General features: G+C 45.4%; 1 protein-coding gene across 6 annotated transcripts in view; it reads right to left on the bottom strand.

Moving 5' to 3' along the window:
• Window positions 1-902: 902 nt before the first annotated feature.
• PLCB2 (phospholipase C beta 2) overlaps window positions 903-25,881 on the bottom strand; it is a 70,358-nt gene continuing 45,379 nt past the window's right edge. The window contains exons 12-33 of one of the 6 annotated variants that reach the window (XM_034769585.1): window positions 24,922-25,004; window positions 24,334-24,418; window positions 23,094-23,244; window positions 21,986-22,083; window positions 21,327-21,423; window positions 20,171-20,255; window positions 19,482-19,606; window positions 17,607-17,761; window positions 16,975-17,139; window positions 16,019-16,118; window positions 15,449-15,553; window positions 14,554-14,639; window positions 14,000-14,096; window positions 12,447-12,503; window positions 10,194-10,407; window positions 9,725-9,893; window positions 8,772-8,848; window positions 6,304-6,399; window positions 4,964-5,021; window positions 4,137-4,223; window positions 3,166-3,417; window positions 903-2,288 (exon numbers count right to left, since the gene is read on the bottom strand). In XM_034769585.1, coding sequence (XP_034625476.1) covers window positions 2,196-2,288; window positions 3,166-3,417; window positions 4,137-4,223; window positions 4,964-5,021; window positions 6,304-6,399; window positions 8,772-8,848; window positions 9,725-9,893; window positions 10,194-10,407; window positions 12,447-12,503; window positions 14,000-14,096; window positions 14,554-14,639; window positions 15,449-15,553; window positions 16,019-16,118; window positions 16,975-17,139; window positions 17,607-17,761; window positions 19,482-19,606; window positions 20,171-20,255; window positions 21,327-21,423; window positions 21,986-22,083; window positions 23,094-23,244; window positions 24,334-24,418; window positions 24,922-25,004 — 2,535 coding nt within the window. In that variant the 3' untranslated portion in view covers window positions 903-2,195. Of the gene's footprint in view, window positions 2,289-3,165; window positions 3,418-4,136; window positions 4,224-4,963; window positions 5,022-6,303; window positions 6,617-8,771; window positions 8,849-9,724; window positions 9,894-10,193; window positions 10,408-10,490; window positions 10,655-12,446; window positions 12,504-13,999; window positions 14,097-14,553; window positions 14,640-15,448; window positions 15,554-16,018; window positions 16,119-16,974; window positions 17,140-17,606; window positions 17,762-19,481; window positions 19,607-20,170; window positions 20,256-21,326; window positions 21,424-21,985; window positions 22,084-23,093; window positions 23,245-24,333; window positions 24,419-24,921; window positions 25,005-25,881 lie in introns of those variants that run through there. The other 5 variants (XM_034769586.1, XR_004645584.1, XR_004645583.1 and 2 more) reach the window with 5 other exon arrangements.

Below are 25,881 nucleotides of genomic sequence, written 5' to 3' on the forward strand. Positions count from 1 at the left end.
AGCAGTCATACAGAAACAGTATGTGGAAGTGTATGCTTGTCCCACTTCCTTTCATTAAGTCTCGCTGTTTCCAAATGAATGACTCACAGGGCTGAATGACTTATCAAGAGATAAATGCAGTGGCGTTAACACGTTATCATGTAATAATGTAAAGATTATTGCTTCCAATAGCATTAACTGCACTGCTTTCACAAGGTAACGTGTATCAAGTCAGCAGCGTTCATAAATCCCAATTCATTGCTGTACGGACCAGGAAAAGAATTGGGGGCAAGCGTGCAGAAATCCTGGAAACAGCCATTGTAGAACTGGCATTAGGGTTATTTGCTAGCCCTGTCCCAGTCCCTAGTGTAGGGGGCATGACCAGAGTGCACTGAATGCTATTCTCTACTTTCCAGCATCCAGAGGCTGAGGAGGTTGCTCGAATTTACACTGGAGGCCAGGCAGGGCATTGAACAGTCGTACAATACAAGGCATGCAAAGGTCACCTTCCACACACACACACACCCCCACTCTCCTCCTGCCCCACATGCAGAAATGAGTAATTGTGAATATGGTCCATGATGTTTGGTTTTGTTCACGTTACGCTAGAAAGCTTTGTATTACCCAGGGGTGAAAGTAACTTAAAGGACTTACCAGTACGCCGGAGTCCTGAGTGGGGGCGTGGCCTCAACAGGAAGAGGCGGGGCCTTTCAAGATTTAAAGGCCCTGGGGCTCCGGCTGTGAACCCCAGGACCTTTAAATCACCCCGGAGCAACCAGCCTCAGGGGCGAATTAAAGGGCCTGGGGCTGTGGCCGCCGTGGAGCTCTGGGCCCTTTAAATCACTGCGGGAGCCCTGCCGCCGCTACCCCGGGATGGCAGGGCTCAGGTGGGGATTTAAAGGGCCTGGTGCTCCTGCCACTGTGGGGTAGTGGCGGCAGGGCTCCGGTGGTGATTTAAAAGGCCAGAGGCCCTTTAAAGCGCCACCGGAGCTCCAGCAGCGGGCCTCGGGCAGCGGTTTAAAGGGCCCGAAGCTCCCCGCAGGAGAAGCCAGTCTGGTCCGGCACGGTGTACCGGCTCTTGCCGGTATGCTGTACTGGACCATACCAGCTTACTTTCACCTCTGGTATTACCCGAGAGCAGCAGCAGCAAATGGACACCAGGTCTCAGACAATCTAAGGGTCACATACTCCCATTTGTAGTCAAAAAATGCAGGAAGTCTTAAGGTCAGGACTAACATACTTCAAAATTAAGCTGTGTAATTAAACATGTGTATTATGCCCTTCAGACTGCAATTACAGCTAGAAATAACTACTAAGGAAGTCAGAAATCTGTAGCTACTGTAGGGAAGATGCTACAGACTGCACTGTTACACACAGTGCATGGCAGCACGAGTGACAAAGGGCAAACAGCATAAAAAAACCTCCTTGAGCCCCTCGCAAGCTGAGATAGTTTCTCTTCCCTGATTCCTCCCACACTGTACTTCTTCAGACTGCACTGCCTGCAGGAGAGTTTGCCGAGCTTTTGTTCTAATACATTGGTACAGAAGCATAGTGAATAGGAGGTTTTAGCTCACGCACAACATTTTGAGGCAGGTTTTGAAACAAATTGCTGTACTTTTTGGTAGGCCAGCCAATGGAACAAGTGTCCTTACATTATGAGGAACATTTAAGGAAACTCTGTTTATTTACCCTTAAAATAAATTAAAAGTTTTCAAAATTGTGACTGTATGCTTCCAAAAGGGCCCCAAATATGGAGTTATCATAGCTTCATTAGAAGAATCTTGATGCAGCTCTGTAGAAAACTTTATGGAATGTCCACAGAGAATTGGACAGGAGTTCTCTAGGTTATTTTGTAGTAACAAATGGGAGAAATGGCTCATTTCTCTGCATTATTTCTACAGGTGAGTATTAGAGAGTCCCTTACAGATTTTCTATCTATACATTCTATGAGGGGTCAACCCAAGTCTAAATGGGTCCCATAAAACCTATCTGTAGAACCACCAGCTTCCAAAAGATACAGCAGAAGTTAAAAATAGTCACTAGGAAAAAGAAGACATTTAAAAAAAATCTAGAAAACTGATCGTAGAGTACTCTCCTTCCATTTCCTAGGGGTTTTTTTCCACTGCAATTTATCTAAAATGGTATGTGAACACCAGCATAATGCTCTTTGAGATTCTTCTTTCCTCTGCCGATAGGAGAAATCCATGGAGCGAGCACTATTCTGTTTGAGAGAGGGAAAATGGTGCACTGATGGCATGAGGTTCCTTAAAGTGACATTCCAACTCGCTTCTAGTCTGTGGAAGCGCCTCCTATAAACAGAATAAATTTGATGAAGTCTGAGATAATGAAGACAAGCTAGCTGTGTCAGAATTGCCAGTCACGAAGCCACTAATGCTCCTGAAATACCTGCTGCTAATGTCACACCCCTACGGCCCTGTCCCTCTCGCAGCCTGCAAAGAAATCTTCCACTCCACAGTCACACTTTTGACCCTCCCCAAAATGCTTTGCGATGCTTGCAACAGTTAGCAACATGCAGTGCAGATCTGCCTTCCAAGGGGACCCCCTGGGGGGGGGCGTGGTGGTGTGACACTAAGCCGGAGAGGAAGACAAAGTGTTTCCTACAGACCAAACCTCCCATCTACGGGTGATTCCCTAAAATCTCTTCTCTTCCACATTTTGAAAGACAGTGAACTAAGTAGTAAGGCCTGGTCTATACTACCCGCCTGAATCGGCGGGTAGAAATCGACCTCTCGGGGATCGATTTATCGCGTCCCGTCGGGACGCGACAATCGATCCCCGAATCGGCGCTCTAACTCCACCAGCGGAGGTGGTAGTAAGCGCCGCCGACAAAAAGCGGCAGAAGTCGATTTTGCCGCCGTCCTCACAACGGGGTAAGTCGGCTGTAATACGTCGAATTCAGCTACGCTATTCAAGTAGCTGAATTTGCGTATCTTAAATCGACTCCCCGCTGTAGTGTAGATGTACCCTCAGTTTCTGGTGAACTTCAGCAACCCATACAACTCCCTGGCTGGGAAGGATGGTCTTCTCAGTAGATTAAGTTTATTTCACATCATAACTTTACTATAGCCCCTATTAATGTTTGAAATGAGCTTCCAGAAGCAGAATAAGGATTAGGAGAAGCATCTCTCATAATCTGCTTTCCCGATACTGGTCAGACAACTCAACTTTTTGGGTCTGAGCTATGGAGGTCTCAGCCATGGATGTCTCAAGCCCTGATATCTCAGCTACAGGTATCTTTCCTTCTGGTTGGTCCTTAGAGCCTTGTTTTCCTTCACTGCTTGTGTTCAGGGCTTCTTCCTTCTTGATATTAGCCTCCAGAGGGAAGCAGACTTTCACACAGTTGCTTGCCAAATCTTGTACCTCCATGCTAAGGGTTTTCACTTTCTCCTCATATTCTGCCAAGGCCTCCTTCTGGAGCTGCAAATAGGGGGAAAAAGAGAGGCATGTGTCCTGGTGTCACTCTCGGAACACAGGAGTAGCAATGTAAAGTTCCTTCCAAACTGGGCTTTTATAGGATTCTTAATTTGAAAAGTGAATTTAGTGCTGGTGAGAGGACTGGGATTTTAGCAGTGGAGGCTGAAATTCTTTAGCCACAGAACACATACATTAAGGCAGTGACCATGTAAACTTCTCATCAGAGCCCCATGTTTCAATCCTGTTTTGGGAGGCTCATCTTACGAGGGGAGAGGGCAATTTATTGTCCATAGCTGAGGCAATCTTGGCCTCTCTGGTGAGGACTGTAATAAGGGTGCCAGTTATAATTGTATTTTTTATATTTGTACCATAGTCTGCTGAAAATTGAACTGTGATCACTAACTCACTTCACATAGGCCATCAAGAAGCATTCCAGATAGTAATAATTTTTGATCTCTATCAACTTGCATAGGTTGGCATTGATGCAGTGACCTAGAGATGAACTCCATGTTCTCCAAATCATACCATTTCTTTGTAACTTGTATGGGATGTGTCTGAAGTGGGGACTAATCATATGCAATATGTGTACATGGAACTGAGACTATACAGGGTGGTGTTATCAGAAGGGAGTTCATAAAGAGGACTGGCTCTCTCTCACATTATGTCCTGGATTTACTGTATCGAGTGACCATATTAAATCCTGGATTCTTCTTTGCCTTTACCTGGCTTTCTTTCTCCTTGATCTTTTCTAAACAATCTGCCTGCTTCTCTTCCAGTTTCTCTTGGTACTTGATCATCTTTTCTGTCATCTTCAAGGAATTAAAAAAAACAAATTTAAGTTTTAAAAGAGACATTTCTCAGCTGAGCTGTATAAACATTGCAGAGAAAGTTCAGTATGGCCAAAGCTGTTTGTAACATGCTTATAAAGTGCATGTCACATCCCCCTCTAGCTCTTCTATTTCTGCCAGCTAATGGAGTTACTCTGTTAGTGCGCAAGGTGCTGTGTTCAAAAGCTGGTGATGACCTATAGTGATGGGGAGATCATTGCATGAACACACAATATATGCCATGGCTGGATCTGCTCATCACAACTGATGCTCCTCCACGTACTGTAGAAAGTGTGCTCAGTAGGGCCCCATGTTTGCAAAGATTTTCACACATGCTTAACTTTAAACACATGAATAATCCCAGCAATATTGGGACATAAAGCCATGTCTCTGAATAGCCATGCTAGAAAATTCTTTCCCTGCAGCATCTAGCTAGGTGGATTTGCAGAACCCTGGAGAAATCTCTTTTGTGATGCACTGTCTCCAGCTGGCAGGACCTACAATCCTTAGCAAGATTGTAGCTGTCGTCACACTATCACAGAAAGCATAGGCACTAAAGATTTGGATCTGCATATATCTTGAGGATCCAGTGCATTAGGACTATATACCTAAGAGAGCTCAATGTTTGCACAAACCAGTGACACGCACACAGTACGTACACAAGACAACACCACCTTGGAGAGAACAAAGATGCTGCAGGAGGTTTCCACAGAGACACTTACCAGTTTGATCATCTGCACCACTTCCTGAATGTGTGAATTATTAATTTCTCTCTTTAATCTTTAAAAACACAACAACAGCAGGTATTAGTAAAAATATATCCTATCTATCTGTTATCTTTATTCAAAGCACCAGTTAGTCAATGTCTGTAAAATTACCACAAATTCTCATGTTTAAGATAGGGCTGCTCGTGTCCATATAGAAAGACCGAATTGAATTTATAACCAGGAAGGATATTACATTGTATATAAATGTGCTCGTGAAAGTACCAATTTGAGGCATGGGCAAACAAAAAGCATAGAAAATGATTGTAACATATACAGTATAAAGGAAGGTGGCATATAACATTATATGTTCCAAGTGAACAAGCATCCAAAGTACTTTACTAAGGTTACGAGTCTCAAAAGTTGTATTTGTATCTTAACTGAGGTGAATAATAGATGCTCATAAATAGGCTCTAAAGAGAGGCTTTACGGAGGAGCTTCTTTTTAGTCTAGTCTGAGATCCATTTCTACCAAGGTGTAGCGTAGGTAAGGAGTGTTAGGAAAAGGCTGCATTCCCAGCCTTCATCTGAAAAACTGAAATGGCTGGAAGATATTGAGGCTTCTTTGCTACCTTAATGAGTAAGAGACTAAGATAAATAAGAGAGCAGAGCCTCTAGGATAGTGGAAAACACCAAAATGAAGGTACCAACCTTACCAACTTGTGGTAAGTCCCATAGGGAGATGCTTCTCCATGCAAGCACACTGTTCTAGTCAAGGCTTTCCAGCCTTAAGAACTACAGCAGAACGCTTTCATCCATTTGTAATGACCTCAGGGGGTTTTCATATGGACTCTTTGGGTTTGATTCTGAGAGATGTTGAGCACTCACAGCTCCTACTAACTTCAAAGGGAATTGCAGGTGGTCAGCTCCTTTCGGGATCAAACCATTTAAGGTTGTACTATGTGGATCTGATCTTCCCCTATAACACTACGTGTATGGAAGGCGCTGCAGAGCAGTGCAAGAGCTGAGTGCAGACTGCAGCAGTGCCCTTACTATTGTGTCTAGAAATTTGGCCTCTCAGAGCATGTGTCCCTGTTTACCAGAAGGTGATGGCAACAGGGAGAGGGATGGAAATCCAGCCCACATGAAGACAGACCAAAGCTGGAGCAATACCATCCTGTGAGGGGAGCTGAAATTAGGCTGATAAGGGAACAAGGTATATGGGTTTGCCTTCCATGTCCAATGTAGTGGCGGTTACTAACTGCCTAGTGGTGATAAAGACCATAGTGCAATGGAGTTCCCTGCCTGGGATCGTTCTCTGTTCTGTGCAGACCAAGCCCTAGGATGTCCATCCAGTACCTCTCCTGAGCAGTCTTGTCAATGGTACTCTTGGTCATGACTTGGATTCGGTCCAGTCTCTTTGCCTCCAGCTTCTTCTTTATCTCTTTAGTATCACTGCAGAGATGAAGATGTCATGAATGACGGGACCAACAACCATCAGACACTCTCTATATATGAACAACTGGTTTCTAAAAACATATACCTTGGAGAGCTTTTCATACAAGAAAGGCAAACCTGGTAGCAAGGGAAAATTTCAGAAGAGATCTAAAATAAGACCCTTTGTTTACTGGATTTAAAATGTTCCTTACCTGAGGTGAGTGATCTCAGGGGGCTAGGACAAAATACACAAGGACATTATACCTGGGTTACATCATGCAAATCCATTCTGAATACTCTTAACACTTTGCTACACTTGTCTCCGCTAGAATATTGATAAGAGACACAGAAAGTACTCATAACCGTAAGTAAAGAGAAGCAGGAAGGCTTTGTATGATGATATGGGAAAGTTAAAAGAGGATATTTGAGCCAAACCAGTATTGTGAAAAAATAGAAATCCAGCCCATATGAAGTTAATAGAAAGGAGCGTAACCTATAGCAGATAACATGTGAAATGGAAATTAGGAAGGCTCAGGGAATTGAAGAGCAAATAGCAAAGACAAAAACAAATAACAGGAAATTCTTTAAGTATATCAGAAATAGGAAACATGCAAGTGAATCGATAGGTCTTGTAGGCCCACTAGGGAATAAATTGCTAAAAAGCAAAAATTCTCCAGATCAGGATGGTATTTCTCCAAGAAGGACAAAGGACCTTTAGAATGAATGAAATGGCTGAGCTGGTCACAAAAAGATGCAATTTCCCATTAAACTCAGCTACTATATCAGAGGTTTTGAGGATAACAAATATGCTCATCTTTTAAAAAAGCACGGGGGTGATGTTGGGAATTAGAGGCCAGTGAGCAGTACTTTAGTTCTAGGAAAATTAGTTGGAAAGTTTAATTAAAAGCAGAAATATAAAACATCTAGATGTACGTGGCTACTGCATAGGAAAACTGTTCTCTAATTTACTAGAATTCTTTTAGTATGTCAACAAAATAATGGATAAAGGAGAACTGGTTGATATTATTTGCACATTCAAAAAGCTTTAACAAAATCACTGAAAAAGACTACTAAAGAGACTATGTAGTTATAGGGTGAGGCAACTGAATCAGAAACTAGCTAAGAGGCAAAAAAGAACAAGACTAAACAATTAATGTTCAACATGGCAAAAGATTAAGAATTGGGTGCCCCAATGTTCTGTATTAGAACTAGTGTTGTTTAATATATTTATTAATGATCTGGAAAACATGCTGAATAGTTAGTTGGCAACATTTGCATGTGACACAAAATTATGTATTAGTCAAGACTAAAGAACTTCAGAGAGCAGATACAGTTTAGTGTTGAAAAATGTGAGATAATGCACAGTAGAAGTAATCATTTGAATTACTCGTACATATTGTTGCATTCTAATTTAACCATAACCACTCAGAAAAAAGACCTGGATTTCTTTCTGTGAAACTTAAAGACAGTAAATTTAAACCTGATAAATAAAAACACTTTTTACACAACATGTAATTATTAACCTATGGAATTCATTTTTAGAAGATACTATCCAAGCCAAGAACTTAGTAGGAGTCAGACATTTATATTGACAATGCAAATATCGTCAATTACACTAAACAGGATAAAATATAAAGTCTATAAATCTTCATGTTTCAGGACATAAGCCTGCCTGGGATAGGAAGAAATTTCCCTTCTGAGCATCTTACTCCATAAATTCATAGATCCAAAGGCCAGAAGGGACCATTGTGAACATCGAGTCAGATGTCATGTATAACACAGGCCAGAGGCCTTTCCAAAATAATTCATTTTGAAGTATAGCTGATCTGTTAAATCATCCAATCTTGATTTTAAAATTGCCAATAATGGAGAATCCACCACAACCTTTGGTAAATTGTTCTAATGATTAATTACCCTCACAATTAAAAATTATAAATGTCCATTGAAGCATTTCCAGCATCTTCCTCTCATGCATTTGGCACTGGACACTGGTGGCGGAAGAACACTGGACTAGGAGGTCACTGGTCTGATCTGGTACAGCAATGTACATATGCCTAGATCCACAAACTACAATCATCTTACAGACAATTTTACCTGCTGTACAATACTCCAAGCTGCAATCCATATAAAACAGAGTGTTGGTCAGCTAGAGCAGCTCTAACTTCATTGCTACTATGCTCTGAGGCGCAACACAGAGCGCCATTCTGGAAGTCAGGAGACTGGAGTTGTCCTCCCATCTCTGCCACTGACTCATAGCATGACCTTGGGTAAGTCACACAGTTCGCCTATTTGTACAATAGTGATGCTTACCCAGCTCAGTACAGCGCTTTGTGATTACCAGTGAAGTGCTATACTATTATTACTTTGTTATTCAAATGATCATAATTTACCTTTCTGACGATTCCTTCAGTGCCTTCAGCTCAGCTGCCTGCTTCTCCCTTGCTACTTCTATTAGTCTGGCAATTTGCTGTTCAAGGGATCAAAAAAATCAAGTGAGTACACAGTCAGGAGCTAACTGGTTCAGGTTTCTCTCTCCTGCCATTGACTTCACCCTTCATTTACTTACAGCAGTCAATTAATCAACAGGGTTTTGGAAATGTGACACTGTGTCTGCAAATTGTGATTTGTGTATGTGGGCCAAGCTGTGTTGGTGGATTGCATCAGGGCACCTTTGGAGGAGCTATCCCTGTGGGTCACAGCACATATTTGTAGGGTATACCAGGTGTATATGTTCCTACCCTTGAATTTGTGTGGGCAGATACAAGTGCCTCTGTTACACTGGGGCTCTGGGTTGCACTGTACTGGTGGGCAGTCATCGAGCTGAGGGTGACTCCTTGGTTATCACTAGATTTGGGCAGTGACCTATCTTCAGGTATAGTCTCTCTGGCTGTCATTCTCCCTGTGAGTGGTGATTCGTCTGAGGGCACTGTGGGATGGCATTCTGTGGGATATGTTGTGTCTGATGGCACCACGTATATAGACCTGATCTTAGCTCCACTGAAGTCAGATGCAGAAAATACACTGATTCCAACAGGAACAAGATCAGGACCCGTGAGTAGCACTCGGCCTGTGGGGCATGCTGTGTGTGGGCATTGCATCTATAGGTATTGCTTTGATTATGGCTGGTGTGAAATCTGCTGAAGCGGCGTTATTCCAACATGTCATCTGCAAGGATACAGCAATGTTGGTGACTAGGGCTGTGTCAGTGGGCATTCCTGTGGCTGGCTGCATCTGCAATGCTCTAATGATAGCAGTCAGTGAAGGTGTAACCTGGCTGGTGACACTCTCTGTGGGTCACCCCCAGTCTGTAAGTGCCCAGGTGGAGTACACATGCAGTCCATACCTCTGTGGCATGCTGCTCTTTCTTTTTCCGAATCCCATCATACTGCTCTTCCCACACTTGCATTAGGTCCATTTCCAGCTTCTCCTTCAGCTCCAAGACTCGGCTGTCAGCATTCTCTGCCATCTCTGCTGGATTCCCTCCTGCACTGACCTCCTCTACAGTCAAACTCCTGTTAAGAGGAGGAACACAGGAGGAATGCTTACTGCAGCACAGAAGATAATCCATTCTAGGTGTTGCACCATATCAAAGAGTCCTCCCGTACACCTCTCAGAAAGGAATGTGCAACTCTGTGCACACCTATGGAAATATGTGGCAGGCAACCCCCTCCATGCCTCGTTTTTGGAGGGTAGGCATGAAGACAGGGGAAGTGTGTGGCTCATGTGTGTTTCTCTGAGGGAGGCACTGAGCACGTCTAAGGCCTCCTGAGTGCCGTGCAGCACATCTGGGGACGTCTTATGCTGTATTTTACCTTTTCTTTTTCTGGGTTTTCCGAGGGCATGCGATCTTCTTCCTGCCACACTGGGTGACCAACTCGGAGAACAGGGCTGAATATCTCTGCAGCAGCTCTTCCCTGCGCTTGCTTCCCTTTCGCTCCAGCTCCTTCAGCTCCTTCTCCTGTTTCTTCAGCAGCTTCATAAAAAGCTTCATCTTCTGCAGTTCCTCAAGGCTGGCTGTTTGGAGCTCTAAAATACAATATAAAAAGCATCCTGGCTGGCTGTCTAACCCACCTACCTACCTCTCTCTCATGCAGACATTCTTTCCATACTCTAATTTCCTTTTGTTTCAGGCTGTTTTTCAACACTGTCTCCAGCACCTCCTCCCTTTCATCGGGGTAACTGCAAGGTCAGTAAGCAACAGGTTGATTCATGGTCTGGGTACATGCCCGTAGAGCTGCCAGTTTTCTGTATTTTGTCCTGATGGTCAACCTAACTGTGTTGGGACACATCAGGATGTCATGAGGCACAAGACAAATGGGGTCACAAAGTTATTTTAGGGGGGGTCCAAGTATTGCCACCCTTACTTCTGTGCTGACTTCAGAGCTGGGCAGCTGGAGGGCAACGGCTGTTGTCCGGGCGCCCTGCTCTGAAGGCAGCGCCGCCGCCAGCAGCAGCGCAGAAGTAAAGGTGGCAATACAGTAACTCCCCTCTACAATACCCTTGCGACCGCCCCACAACTCCTTTTTGGGTCAGGACCCCAACAATTACAACACCAAAAAATTTCAGATTTAAATTGCTGCAATCATGAAATTTACTATTTTAAAAATCCTATGATCATGAAATTGACCAAAATGGACCATGAATTTAGTAGGGCCGTAATTATGATCAGTATAGTCTTACATTGTCTGGGGAATAATGGCCTCTAGTTCTAATGTATGACATCCCCTCCAAGGTGTGAGGAAAGAGTGTTGCTAGTGGCTTTTAGGGGAGATGAAGGGTTATGGGGAAGGGTACAAGGGAAATGTTACAGAAATTCCATTATCTTTGGGCAGCAAGTCATTAGAACTCTGGTATCTGTGGTTAAAAGGTTATTGGGGTGCTAAGGAAAGTAATGGTTTGTGCTTGGGAATCTGTAAGAACGTACCGAAATTTAGTTCTAGTGAACATTTGAAAGTGAGGAAATTCAGGGAGAAAGTGCAAACACAAATGTTTCAGTCAGGAAATTAGGCTTTATGAACTATCGCCTTCTAAAGTAATGACTCAGCTATATGCTGTATTAACAACTGTCCTTAGGGTACGTCCAGACTACCCGCCGTATTGGTGGGTAGCAATCGATTTATCGGGGATCGATATGTCGTGTCTCGTTAAGACACGATATATCGATCCCCGAACGTGCTCCCTGTCGATTCCGGAACTCCACCGGAGCAAGCGGCGGTAGCGGAGTCGACGGGGGAGCCGCAGCTGTTGATCCCGCGCCGTGTGGACCCCAGGTAAATTGATCTAAGATACTTCGACTTCAGCTACGCTATTCACGTAGCTGAAGTTGCGTATCTTAGATCGATCCCCCCACAGTGTAGACCAGCCCTTATACAACCATAACTCCATCCTAACAATGTTTTTTTAATTTATGAATATCCTTTATTTGTTGAGTAATTTATTCATAACTGTGATGTGTGGAAATTTGCAGCAGATGGATGGCAGTTATTTGGCATTTGATCCCAGTGGGGTAGTTTGACTGAGGGCAGGTGGATTCATCCTTGTGCCCAGTTTGGTGGTATATTCCAGCATGTTGGATTTTTATTTTGATGTTAATATTGTGTATTGGTTTTATCACATAGCATTATGATGCAGACAAATAGGCAAAAAATAAATGCATTAAATCAACAGATGAAGGGCTTAGTCCACAGGGGGACTTAAGCTGCCCTGTAGCCCTCCTTCGTGCTGCTTCTGCCAGTGTAAAGGGGCCTTAAAGCCAGCAGATCTGGCCACTGCAGAATTCCTTTAACATAGGAGCGTCTCTGACTGGGGTACTGGCGATGCTGGCGCTCTGCTGCCTCCTACAGAAGAACCTGGTACAAAGTGTGTGTTGAGGGCAAGCTGGGAGGCATTAGAACATGGTTGAAGTGCTGCTGTGCTTCAGCTATTCAGAGCTTCTGCAATGTCCTGAAGCTACTCTAAATTATGCAGGATGACTAAATGTGCCCCAGTTGGCGTAGGATAGGGGAGTCACAAAGGTGGCTTAAAGCTATCTTTAGAGCCCTTTAGAGTAATATTGGTGTAATTACCTGCAACTTCTTTTGCAACTTCTTTTTTAGTTTCTTCCTTCCCCAGGGCCATAGCTCCTAAAACCACAGAAGAGATTCTTGTTCATACCCTACCTCTGGGCTGAAAATGGAGCAGTGGCGAATGGGGAGCGGGGACTCTGCTCCATTTCCACTCTTGCTTACGCTGGTGTAAGGGATGCTGTGAGAGGGGAAGTATATATTCCTGCATCAAATACCCTTGCTGCCATTTTTGCTGTTTGGGGAGAAACATTACACACAGAAGCTGCAACAAGTCCCAGAAGGAACTCAGGGATCAGCTCAGCTGATCAATAGAGTGTCTAACATTCATCAGCACTCAACAGATACAATGGAACAGAACTTCAGTAAGGTCAATCTTGCCAGGTGTGGAGTGCCCTCAATGTGGCTTCAATGGGATTTGATTCATCCAGAACTTTGAAACAGGCAATCAGGACCTCACAAAATTAGGCTTTGAAAAATAACATACAGGTAAGGAACACTGAGGTGTTACTGACTAGAACCAAGTCATCCACTAAATCCATCAAGCTACATTTCCTGCCCCCAGTGTTGGTGAGGATTTGGGTAGCCTTGACCTCCCCTCATACCACCAGCATAATCAGGAGTAATTCAGCTGAAGTCAGTGGGCTTCTTAGACCAAGGTGAAAATAAAGTAAATGAGAGAATTAGTTTAGTGTTTATATATTTCTGAGAGAAAAGGATTCTACATCCTTGCATTGATTCAGTCATTGTGGAACTCATCATTTCAGATGACTGGGATTGGGACCTATACATCCATGGCACATGGCACACGAATCCTGGTGCCATAGGCTTGAATGGATATAAAGGAATAGGTTTAATCTGGAAACCCTTCCCCAGGTCTGGATGTCTGACTGTAAGGAGGAAAGGGTATGAAGGCTGGTGCTCTACTTGTTAATCTACAGAAATTTCTTTAGCGCCTGCTGGTAATTTACAACATGAACTATCTTGCCCTCAGTTATGTGTTTCTCTTTTAACCGTATCTCTGCTCCTTTCCAAAATGTTATCTTCTTGTGACTGTAGTGCTGGTGAAGGTGCTGCATTGTCAATGTTGGGAAGTGATCTCCCCTATTTATCCACAATACAGGAACAGTACAGCATAAGCAATGGCAATGTAATCTTCATCCATACTGCTGCACCTATTATGTCCCTACTGTGACCTGCAGCGACCACCTCTAGGGGTAAGAAGATAGTTCTGTTTCCATGCTCACTGGGCCTTTGATTTATCTATTGAGATTATCAACTGTGCTAATTGTGATGGTGATTTTAATAATGTTGTACACTTGGAAATGGAGTGAAATCACCCACTCGTTTCACACACACACCTAAAGAGTGACTGGATGGTAACAACTTTTGTTCAGTATTGAATGAGGCCAGAATTTAAGCAAGTGACCTAGAGGTGAAAGGCTCCGATCCCATTACCACTCTCTAGGGCTATCCAGCACCCTCTTCTTTCAACGTTTGAGCAATGTACATCTCCCTCCTCATTCTTTTAGTCCCACCCATATCTACAGCTTTACCTGCAGGTCCATTTGAAGAATGCAAACTAAAAGTCCTGGTGGAATTTGGTAACCCGTTGGTTTGAGCTGCTGTAAGCTTCTTCTGCATGTCAGGCCCCTAAAACAAAGATCAGACGTGAATCAATGCTATAGCAAAACAGATCCAGGAAATAGATGTGGCGACTGATAGAGCAATCAGTATAAGTATAAATCCTAGCAAAGCCGGTGAGGGAAACAGTACAATGCTTTCCCATTTGAGACAATGGAATCTCCCAGGAGCTTAACATCATAGTCTGCTTAGTTTTGCAATCTGTGGGCATGACTTTCCTGACAGGCAGGATCCCCTTGGTGGTTTATGTTGTCTATACAGTCGCTGCACCAGGAGCTATCCACAGCCTCAAGGAATTAGACAAGGCTTTCTGAAATAGACACTGAATTCCCTCTTACCCTTCAAAGACTGAACTACTGCTACACTGTCCTTGCTCCTAGCAGGGTGAGGAAGCATCAGGATGAGCACCTGCATCATTTCAGACTGAACCCACAAAGCACGTTGCAGAACGTGTAGAAACACTCACCTCTGCAGAACCCTGTTTCAGCTTCACTGAACTCTTGTCCTGGGTATTAAAGAACTTAATGGGGTTGGAGAGAGCAACGGTCAGATCTGGAAACAAAGAGCAGGTCCAGATTGTCAGTGGATTCGTCAGATTTCCCCTTTCCCTGCCGCTCAGATTTTATTTCTGGGAATAGCCATTCTCCACACTAGCTGCCTGAGGGATGTACTGCAGCCTGAAGAAATCCCTCACTCCCTTTCCTAGTACTAGAATGTGTTTCCATTCTCCCTGCTCTCAGCCCTCTCTCGGATGGGTTCTCTCCCACCCCGCTGTCTTTTTATCTCAACTTCATCCTGGGGAGAGCACTCCCTACAAGTTACAGGGAGACACTGCCATTCTGCCTACTCTGTTCCTGGGAATGCTGTTTTCCCACTTGTCTCTCACTGAACCTCAGCCCTAACTAGAGCTGTGCAAAATATTGGCAATGAGGTGGAAAACCATGTGAAGCTCCCAAATATGAGGCTCAGACTAAGGCTGGTAAAAGGACCAATAAAAGCGCCCTGACTGGGGTGGGTGGTATTTTGAGTTGAAACAACTGCTTAAGTAGTGACTGGTGGGACCTGTAGGCTGTGCCAGAACCAGAACGGCAGACAAGTAGAAGGTGTGCTTGGAGAGACTGCCAGTCACACTCCTCTCCTGTGCTCTGTGTGCAATTCACCTCCAAACTGAGGACAGCCCCACCATCACCTCACTGGGTGAGATTTCCAGCCTCACACACTAGGGTAATTTTCTCCTTGGTAAATAAAACCATACCAACCTACAGACAGAGAGAGTCGATCATCTTCTCTGGCCATTTCAGTATACCAGCAGTTTAGAGTCAGGGGAGGACATACCATGTCAGGCACTCCAAATACATTACCTGCCCAAGTGTCAGGGACATAGTCCTTCATCTCCAGGTACACAAAGAGGGAGGGCATAGTGAGTGGCATGTTACTCTCACTGCGAAGGCAAACGTGGTGATAGCCTGATAATAGAAATAGAAGAGAACGAGTGAGGGCATTTCCTTCCCCTTTCTCCCCCCTCCCCCCCGCATGTCCCAACAGGAAACACAGCAGTCTGTGAGTGACGTGGAGGAGAAAGGGAAGGCGCTCATATTCAGGCATTATGGGTTACACAAAGGTTCCACTGCAATGAGTTTGGAGAGTCTCCGCTGCTTGAATCCCTCAAACACAACACAACACAAAGGAATGCAACAATGACTGATCTCCTGTACTCAAGAGAGGACAGCACAACATTTCCCTTCATCCCCAGAGAGAGCACCACTGCACCTTGGACCACGGTTTCTAGTACTGCTACTTGCATCAATTCCATCAGCGCATGGGGTCACCTCCTTAACACCAACCCCTAGCATAGCTCAGCTTAATATTGGACAGCAAAGGACAGTGATGAAGGACACAGAAGGAGTTTCCACAGAAAGGCTTGACTTTACCTGAATGCACAGCAATAATGGGAATGATGCGTTGACCAATGAACTTTCCTCCTTCCTCCAAAGCCACAATTCTGAGAGAAGCCAACTCTGGCATCAGAATCTGGGGAGAAAAACGTAAGAGCTCAGGTCCCAGGTGCCTTACTATGACTCCTAACAGGGTATTGGTGTCACTAAGTAAAAATGTCAACACAAGAAGGAAATCACGCCCCCCCCCCGCCGCCCAATAAGAGCTGCTTTCTGACCCCATCGTTAACAAGAATGAGCTCCAGTTTGGGACTCAGGCGTTTCTGAGTCACTGCACATGTCCCTGGCTTTGGGCTAGTCACTGCACATGTCCGTGTCTCAAAACCATCCTCTAAAATGGAGACAATACCCACCTAGCCTCATGAACTGGTGAAAGCTTCCCCTGCTGTCCCAAGGGTGTTGTGAAGGTGAACATGTAAAGCGGTATGTAAGTACTAAGCATTATTATTACCTTGCTGGTACGCCCCCTAACCCCACAGCTGGAATAGTAGCAACAAGCAAATCGGTTCTTCCAGGGAAAGTTGCATGGATCCTATGATCTGACTCACATGAGACTCTCTCACATATTCTACCATTGTCCCTAAAACAGTGCCTCTTATTCTGTGATACAACAACATGCGTGTATTTACTCTCATCTTTTCTGCTTCCTCATGGCTGGAGATTCCCAAGGCTCATTTGATTAGCAAATTCAGTTTGAAATGCTCAGAGAGGAGTGTTTTGGCCCCTGGGATGTCCAGAAAGGGTTCCCAATGATCCTTCATCAATAGAGGAACTTGTGGTTGTTCGAATCTCTGGCCCATGGAATCTCCACAAAGATTTTTATGGATCTAAGAAGGAGTTTTTCATGTGGCCCTGGAATCCCCAAAGAAAAAGCTCATGGTCACTGGTCTCTTTAGGGGCCCTTTATCTAAGTTACCATGAAGTGTTGTTACCTTTTCAAAAACAAAAGCCTCCTCCTTCCATACAGGGTTGAGGGAATTGGCACTTGATGTCAGCTTGGTTCTGTATTTACGTTTTGGGTCCCCTGGCAAACCAAACAGTTCCACTTCTACATATGTCTTCACGCTGCGCTCTGAGAGGAACTGGCCAGAAAGGATCTAAAGAACAAATAGAAATAAAACTAGCAATGGCTAATAAAATCCTCTCCAGCCTTAGTATTAGGGTTAGGGCCACTTCTTCTGTTGCCTGTCTCCTCTTTTTTCTTGGTCACTGCTGTCCTCCAGCCCATTCATTTCCTATAACATGCCTGTCTAATTCCTCTTTCCCTTCCCCTGTGCTCCTTGCTTTAGTGCTCCCCCCGTCATCTTCCATCCCCATCACCAGAGCCCGGGATTATTCCATGTGGCAGATGCTAATTTTCTATTTTCATGTGATTATGCTTAATTTTAAACACTGAAAGGACTGGGAGTTGCCATAGTAACACTCTCCAGCAGGAAGTTATGGGTTCATTTGCCATTAAGAGCCCTCCTGGGTGGTAAATTGAGGAGCTATAGGTGCCAGTTATCTCCCTGCTGCGAGTGTGCAGCTCTGTCAGGAGAGAAACAGCTCAGGGGCTTGTACTTGCCGTTATTGACAGGATGCTTGCTACCACCACGTCAATGCGGTCCACAGAGTAAGGGTCAAACTGCTTGTCTGGACGCCGCATGAATTCGTGTTTGAGAAGGTAGCCGCTCTGGCCGTTGAACTCAAAGAGGGCCATATTCTGTTGCATGGGGACATCTGAGGGAGAGAGACAATGGGACACAGAGAGAGGAATTTTTGTGGGAGTGCAGAAGTAAGGTCTGTATGTATCAAGGAGCTGTAGAGACTGAACTTCTGTAGCCTGCACCTCACACCCCCTCCTGCACCTCAACCCCCCCCATCCCCTACCCCCACAGCCTGGAGCCCCCTCCTGCACCACAATCTCCCTCCCAGACCCCTCACCCTCTCCTGCATCCCAACCTCCTGCCCCACGCTCAGCCAATGCACACACTGCAGTTGAGAATGTTACACTGATTTGTGATAATCCCTGAAGGGTTTTTGGGTTTATAAACCACAAATGACACTAATAAAAAGTAAAATTAATGAAATGTCCAGTGTATTCTATGAGGTTAGGTGCACTGTGACCATATGACCCCTGCACCCAAACTCCCTCCCAGAGTTTGGACTCCTCACTCCTGCACCCCAACCCACTGCCCCAGGCTCAGCCCGGAGCCCCTTCCCACATTCCAAACCCCTCGGCCCCAGCCCAGAGCCTGCACCCCTTCCCGCACGCCAACCCCCTACCCCAGCCCGGTGAAAGTGAGTGAGAGCGAGTGATGGCAGGAGGGGGAATGGAGTGAACGGGGCGTGGCTTCAGGGAAGGGGCAGGGTAGATCTTGGGTTGATCTTAAATTCAAAAAGTGATCTTGTGCGTAAAAAGGTTGGAGACCACTGCTCTAGCCCTTCTCAATCTGTCTGCTCCGCTATTAATGTTTGCCCTCTCCTCCTTCCTTTGCCATTCACTCACTCTTTCTATGCCACGTATATCATACAATCCCCTCTCCACCAGTCTCTCCAACTTTCACTTTTCCTTCCCCTCTCTCCCACTTTCTTCTCCCCAGCCCACCTATCGATTCCAAGGCCAGAAAGGACCATTGTGATCATCTAGTCCGACCTCCTGTACAACACAGGCCAGAGACCTTTCCCAAATAATTCCTGTTTGAACCAGAGCGCATCTTTGAGTAAAACACCTAATCATGATGTAAATTTGCCAGTGATAGAGAATCCACCTGAACCCTTGGTAAACTGTTCCAAGGGTTAATTATCCTCACTGCTCTAAATCTGAACTTTATTTCCAGTCTGAATTTGTCTAGCTGCAACAGACAGAGGCCCTTCCTCCCCACCTTCTGACCCTGAGCATGCAGTACCTGACGTGGACATGGGAAGGGGGAGCCCTGGAGCCCCTTCCTGCCCACCCCAGATCAACAACACTGGAAACAACAGTGGGGAGGGGAAGTGCTAGAGTGCGGTGGAGGGAAGCTCCTCTGCCTAGTTGTGCATGCTGCCTACAACAGCATCTGTGGCTTAGGTGTAGTTGTGCCTCCCAACAGCCTGTGTTAACCACTACACTCCCCACACCATCTGAAGAATGAAATTAGGCTGGCCTGAGATGATTTCTGCAGATGCTGGACTGCATGGATAGTATGTGGGAGGATGGAGTTCAAAGGTATTGTCGTGCAGGGCTAACTCTGTCAGTGCTGCTGAAAAAGGCTCTGTCTGCAAGAGAGAGACGCTCAGTTGGAGACCGAGAGATATCCATGGGTAGGTCGAATGACAAGACAAGGGCAAAGCAAACAGCACACATGTTCAGAGGCACCTGGTAATACTGGGAAATCCCAGTGAGGGAAAGAGGGGAAATAAAGAGTGGGTGTGAACACAACCCCACCTATTGAGAAGCATGGGACAGCTTGCAACTCACCCATTGTCTGGAAGTTTAAGGCCACCATTTGACAGCCGACGTTCCAGAACATCTGAGGCATGTAGTTGGATGAGTCCATCCGGGTGCCCTTGGGGTAAATCCGGCTCATCTGTCGCTTGTTATATCTGCAGTTACTCCATAGGAAACGGGTCTGGAGTGGCCTATTGCTGCACATGTGCCCTGGGACTAGCTCCCAGTTCCAGATTACATGAGCTTCTTTAGGTCTGAAATGGCTGCATCCCTGGGTAAGATCCCATGTTATAAACACCAGAGGCTTTAAGATATGGTATCAAAGCGAGAACCCTTTCCTGCAGCCCCAACATGATGTGCTCTATGCTTAGAAACAAGCATTTGGTAGTCCTGACTGCACCTGCTAGAGGGCAGCAGGCATCCTATCGGGAAGCCTACATGTGTCCCAGATAATAGTACCATGTCTGAGTTCTCTATGTACTTGGTACTTTTCATGAATTGTGAGTAGGAGCTAATAAGGTTCTGAGCACCCAAAGCAAATTGTGCTGTCTTTATCTTATCCCAGGAGCCTGCAAGCACTCATGGGACTGTGCATTGTCGTACAGAATATCAGAATGATACTATATGACAGGGAGTAATGCTTTCATATTCCACTTAAAATGCATCACCCAGGTACACAGGACAATGCTGCCTCAGAGCTCATCTAGCAAAAAGGATACTCTACAAACTGCACAGCGGATTTGGTCAGTAGATCATAAGCCTTTATTTCGGTGAAGGAGGAGATGACATAACTTCGGTTCTGTTCTGGGAGTACGGAAGAGGGAAATGTTTAAAAGACAGGCACTCCCAGCACCCCATCTCATACTCTGGCAAGTGCCGCAATCAAAGCATGACACATTCATGCTGGGCCTCAGACCAAGAAACACCCAGTCGGTCTCTTTCCCCATGGACCCCATGATCAGATCAAGACACCTCCATCCTTGCTTGGCCCTCTGAAATGGGATTGGAGGAGTAATCATAAAGGTTTATTTGAGCTGTTGGGATTTGGGTTGGGTTTATCTGGGACAGGCAAATGAACACATCCAGAGGATCAGCTTGCAAAGAGTTGGGGAGGGTGTTAAGAAGTTCACCTTTTCTTTGATAGAAAACATAGCAACAGTTACAGTCCTTAATTTTGTTTCCAAACCACACATTATAATCTCACAGACAGAGGGGGGCTCACACGGCAGAGATGTGTACAACATAAATTGTTTCTTTGGTGTCAGTGCAGGAGTTGTCTTATTTCCCCTTAGCTTGAGTTGTAGGTTCAAGTGAACCCGAACACTGACAGCAAAGCTCAATGAAAAGCTCTGCATTTTACCAGGTTTTTCACTGACACCATGAATCAACCCAGTTCACTCAAAACTGGCCCCAGGTTTGAGAATCTGATGAACTTGGTGTGTTTGATGAAAGCAGGTGCATTTCAGATGGTTACAGGAGTACAGCTTTCTCCATCACCCAGCAGGAGGAATCCCCACTGAAGAGAAAGACCAGTCAAATATACTGATACAGACTGGGCTAAATTCTGCTCTCATTCACACCAGTGTAAGACAAGAATGAGTCCATGGATTGCAGTGGTGGTGGTGTTGATTTTCGCTAGTGTAACTGAGAGCAGAATTTGACCCATTGACTACAAAGGGATGTGTGAGCTGCACGTGTCCATGTTTGCTACTGTAAGAGAGAGCAAGGAGGGTAAAAGAAGAAGGCATGGGGCAACAGAGTATCTGCAAATACAGCTGCAGTCAAAATAGTTGGAAATTGTCAATATGTGAAAGTTCATACTAGCTGTTTCAATGAAAACATTTAGAATAGTGAAAAGACAAGAATCCTTCTTACCTGTTGAGGTATCAAAGGAGTCAAATTTGATGGGCTGGATGTAATTAACCAGGCTGGACATTTCCTCGTAAGCTGTCACTTCCAAGCCAGCAGTGCCCTATGCAAAACAAGACTAGACAGATGAAGAAATATCTCCCACAACACACTCACAGTTGGGTCTCTAAGGTTATGGCTACACTAGATCTGGAAGCAAGCGTCCCAGTCCTGGTCTAGACTTGTGCCAGCAGACAGGGCCGGCTCCAGGCACCAGCTTCTCAAGCAGGTGCTTGGGGCGGCCATTCCGGACAGGGGCGGCAGTTCCAGGTATTCGGCGGCAATTCGGCGGACGGTCCCTCACTCCGCCTGGGAGTGAAGGACCTCCCGCCAAATTGCCGCCGCAGATCGCGATCGCGGCTTTTTTTTTTTTTTTTCTGCTTCCCGCGGCCAAAACCCTGGAGCCGGCCCTGCTAGCAGAGCTCACACAAGTACGCTAAGAATAGCTGTGTAGATGTTGCTTTGAGGTTGTGGCTTGGGGTAGAGCTTGGGCTCTCAAGCCTGTGGGGGACAGAGGAGAGGGGGCTTTAGATTAAATAGTATGATGGGACCTCACAACAAGCTGTGATAGGGTCACTGTCCAGAAGAAGCAAATGGACCTAGAGAGGAAAGGTCAGTGGCACTACCTCATCTGACTGCATCTTTTTAATCTGTTCTTCATCCAAGTTTCCAGATTCCTCCTCCTCTTCCTCTGGGTCCTCTTCGGTCACATCACCTGCCCAGAATAAGCATACACAGAGTTCACCAGCAGCACATTTAGACAGGATAGCATGAAGGATTGCTGACATGTCCTCTAATGCTGCCTCCACTAGCAAGGGAAACATGCCACTTTTCTGAACTGAAATTCCTCCCAGTGTAAATGTGGGAACACGAAAGGGGTACAAAATTGCTCTAATAGCTGCATCCAAATATGGAGAGGCACCGCTGTGGGCTGGCGCACTCAAGTAATTCAGTTCTTCCTCTTGCCGGTCTCCTTAGCCCCAAATAACAGTAACAGGATCTAAGTTGGCTGTATCACCAGAGCCTCCAGTCTCCCTTCATAGGCTTCTCCCATGAGAAGTGGGCTGTAGTCCCACTTCCCCCACCAAGGGTCAGACCTAAGGGGACAAATCTGGGAGTGGATTTACTTTAGATCCTGATTCCTGGCTATTCTACAGAGGAGCTGTTCCTACATTCTGTGTGCCTTCTGTAACAGGGGCATGGAGACTCCATGGGCTGAAATCTCACTTGTTCTGTCTTGGGGTCTCCAAATGTAAGATGCAAAAGAGATAAAAGATCTGGGGGAGCTGCAGGGTGTACAGGCCTTCAAAACATTTATGGTTAGGAAATATGTCATGGTGTATTTGCTGGATGCCATAGAGCTAGTCAATGACAACGCAGGAGAGGAATCAAGGGCAATATAGCCTATCCATGCACACATCAGATCAACAGCCAGTATATGCAGCGGTGCATCTCAGGAGAAGCAGAATGGTTGGCAGATAACCAGGCAATGTATTGGTAACATGATCTTTTAAGGCTCTGGTATCACTATTAGTGCTATATGGTGTCTGAAAACATAATTCTATTCTGAAGAGCTGATCCCCCTCATTCTCCACTCTGAAGTGCCTAAACGTATGTATATTAGATCTCTTGAAATAACACTGGGACGGTTTGGACTTTCTCCAAAGGGCCAGGCCACCCCATCTGAGTGGAATGAGTCCCCTCCCCCACTTCGTATTGTACCAGTATCAATACCATCCACTGTGACAGGCTGGTCAGTAGCTTCATTCCTCTCTTTCTTCAGAGAGTCCCGCCTATCTTCAAATGCAGATTGGTTCTTTTTGTTCTTAATCAGGATTTTCCCTAAGAGATCCTGAGGGCTTGGCAAGGGAACGCCCGGCTTCAGCTGTAACAGAGAAAAGTCCTTATTGAATTTCCCCTACAAAGAGACAGAGCTCATACACTCAGCTGTCCATCTGTATCTGTGAACATCTCCATCCACCTGTCTGCCTCCACACTGCACAATCTGCATCCTTCAACATCTCCATCCACCCGTCTGTACCTGTATCCACCTGTCTGCTTACAGTGCCATCCACATCTTGTATCCTGGCCATTTGGCTGCCAATTTTTCATTGGCATCTATACTATTTTTATACCTTTCTCTATCTACAGCCCATACTTTTTAGATCTTTGTGCCTTGCTCTGTTTCCAGCCACACACCTGCCTACATCCAGCATCATTTAAAGAACCACCCAAATATCCTTCTGTATCCATCAACTAACAGATGGTTTCCAGGTGCTCTACCGTGTCTGCCTGCCATGATTCTTCCCAAGAGGCACTGCATGCTTGCGTGATTCTATTGCTGTAGACCTTGTCCACCCTCCAACACCCGACATGCCATCCTTCATTGTGCCTTGCTGTACTGTGGACTGTAAGTACTTTGGGACACGGATGTTGTCTTTTTATTTTTCTGCAAAGCACCATGTATATTTATGGCAGAGCAGTAGTAATGTGCATGGGGTTTACAAAAAGGTAATACGCATTTGTACATGCAAACTGGAGAGCTGCATGTGCAATCAATTATCTTGACATGCACTCCACTGTTCTGTGCATGCAGCTGCATATGTTACTTACCTGACTATGTATTTCACATGCACAACTCAGATGAGGTCTGATTCTAAAGCTGAAGGAGTCACATAGGTGTAACTTAGAGCAGAAGTAGGCCTCTAGTTTCAAAAAATCTGGCCCTGAAGCTGAAAAGTTCACTCTTCATTCTCCAAGTTGCTCAGCACCCAGCCCCATTTCCAGCTGTCTCCTCTCACTGCCTCTGTCTCTAGGCTCACTGACTTTAATGCCTTTATAAGCCTCCTCCCACTTGCCACAAAGGATCCCCCAAATTACCATACAGGTGGCAGAGCCAGACTGCACCAGGGAGTGATCCATGTGTGTATGATGCCCTCTCCCCAATAAAAGTTCTCCCCCATCTTCCACTTACTGGATATTTTTCTAGTGGCTCTGTCAGCAGCATGTCCCCGAATATGGTCCTGCAGTACTCAGCCATCTTAGCCTGCTGCTTGGGCCTAAAGAATAATGCAATAAAACAAGAGTGAGACACGAACCTATTGAGTCTGGAAAACACCATGAGCAACCCTCCTCCACCATGTACCGTGCCCTGCCACCCCACCCAAAGGGTTAACCCTAACCTCCCCTCATCCTGATCTCTCTCACGGGCTCTCTGAAACCCTTCTCCAGGACTAACAGCGTCTGCCCTGCTCCATCACCTCCCCAACGTTAGGCATTTTGGGGGAGGTTGAATGGGAGTGACAGGATGGGATTCACTGGTTTAATTTTCTCATCTTTTGGCATCAACCACCTCTGATCCCTCCAACAAAAACTCCTAACACTGCAACTCCAATGCTTCACCTTGCTACCCCCAGCCTCAGACACCCAGGAAATCACAACCATGTGTGAGGCAGCTGGAGAGATTGTGCTTGCCTCTACCTCCCCTCTCAGACAGCAAAAAGTTAATTCTCTCACGTGAGTTCCCCCGATGTGAGCCCACCAGCAACCACTGGATACTCACGAGTCAACATGGTTCTCAAAGGACAGGATAACTGGGTAGAGAGAGGTTTTGAAAGCACTTTCTGCAATGGCCTCAATGACATCCTAAACAAGAAGAGACAGACAGACAGAGCATTATTATAGTGTCCTGAGACAAGTAGCCACCCAGCTTTCACATCTCTGAGTTGATCTCTTCCAGCGACTCTCCCAGGCATGACTAAACTTCCTTTTCACACACTCCTCTCGTCTGGTCTCTCAGCATGTGAGGTACAACTTGGATTCCTTTCGGTTCTTTTATACTCAATACTTCACATTCAGGGGTGATGCGGAGGGCATAGGAGGGCCAGTGTATATCTTGTTACATGGGTACGATTCAAAGTAAATGTGTCTAAAGAGAGACTAAATTTGATTCACTGAGGGGCCAGAAAAAAAGGTGTAAGTGATGCCAAATTAAACTCTCTCAAGATTTACTGCGACACACATACATCCTCTGAATTTGTCCATCTGTCTGTCATTTTATTGGCCTGTAAAGTCCTTCTTGATCCTGACGGTCTAATAGCACAGCAAACGGAAACGCTCAGCAACCAGCAGTTACGAACATTCCAAATGCTGATGCCATGGAACTATTCTCAACAATGTTGATTTATTTTTTAAAATAATATTTTCCCCAGGCCCCTATTAAACTGCAACGAACTTTTCTCTATTTTCTTTCCCATTGTTGCTAACTGGCAGGTTACAGGAGCATAGTTTTTCTCATGTGTAATTATCTGCCCCCGCTTACTCCTGCTCCATTCATTCAGTGATATCATACAATCCATTGTATACCGCATGATAGTACATGGACTGCAGAGTTCAATCCATTGGGCCAAATTCAGCTCTGGTGTAAACCTGAGGAAGACAGTGGCATAATGCCAGGGATGAATATGGCCCAAGGACTTCAACCTATGCAACCCCCGCCCACAACCCCCAAACCCTGATTCAA

This window comes from Trachemys scripta, chromosome 4 (genome assembly GCF_013100865.1).
Source record: "Trachemys scripta elegans isolate TJP31775 chromosome 4, CAS_Tse_1.0, whole genome shotgun sequence".
NCBI classification, from domain to species: domain Eukaryota; kingdom Metazoa; phylum Chordata; order Testudines; family Emydidae; genus Trachemys; species Trachemys scripta.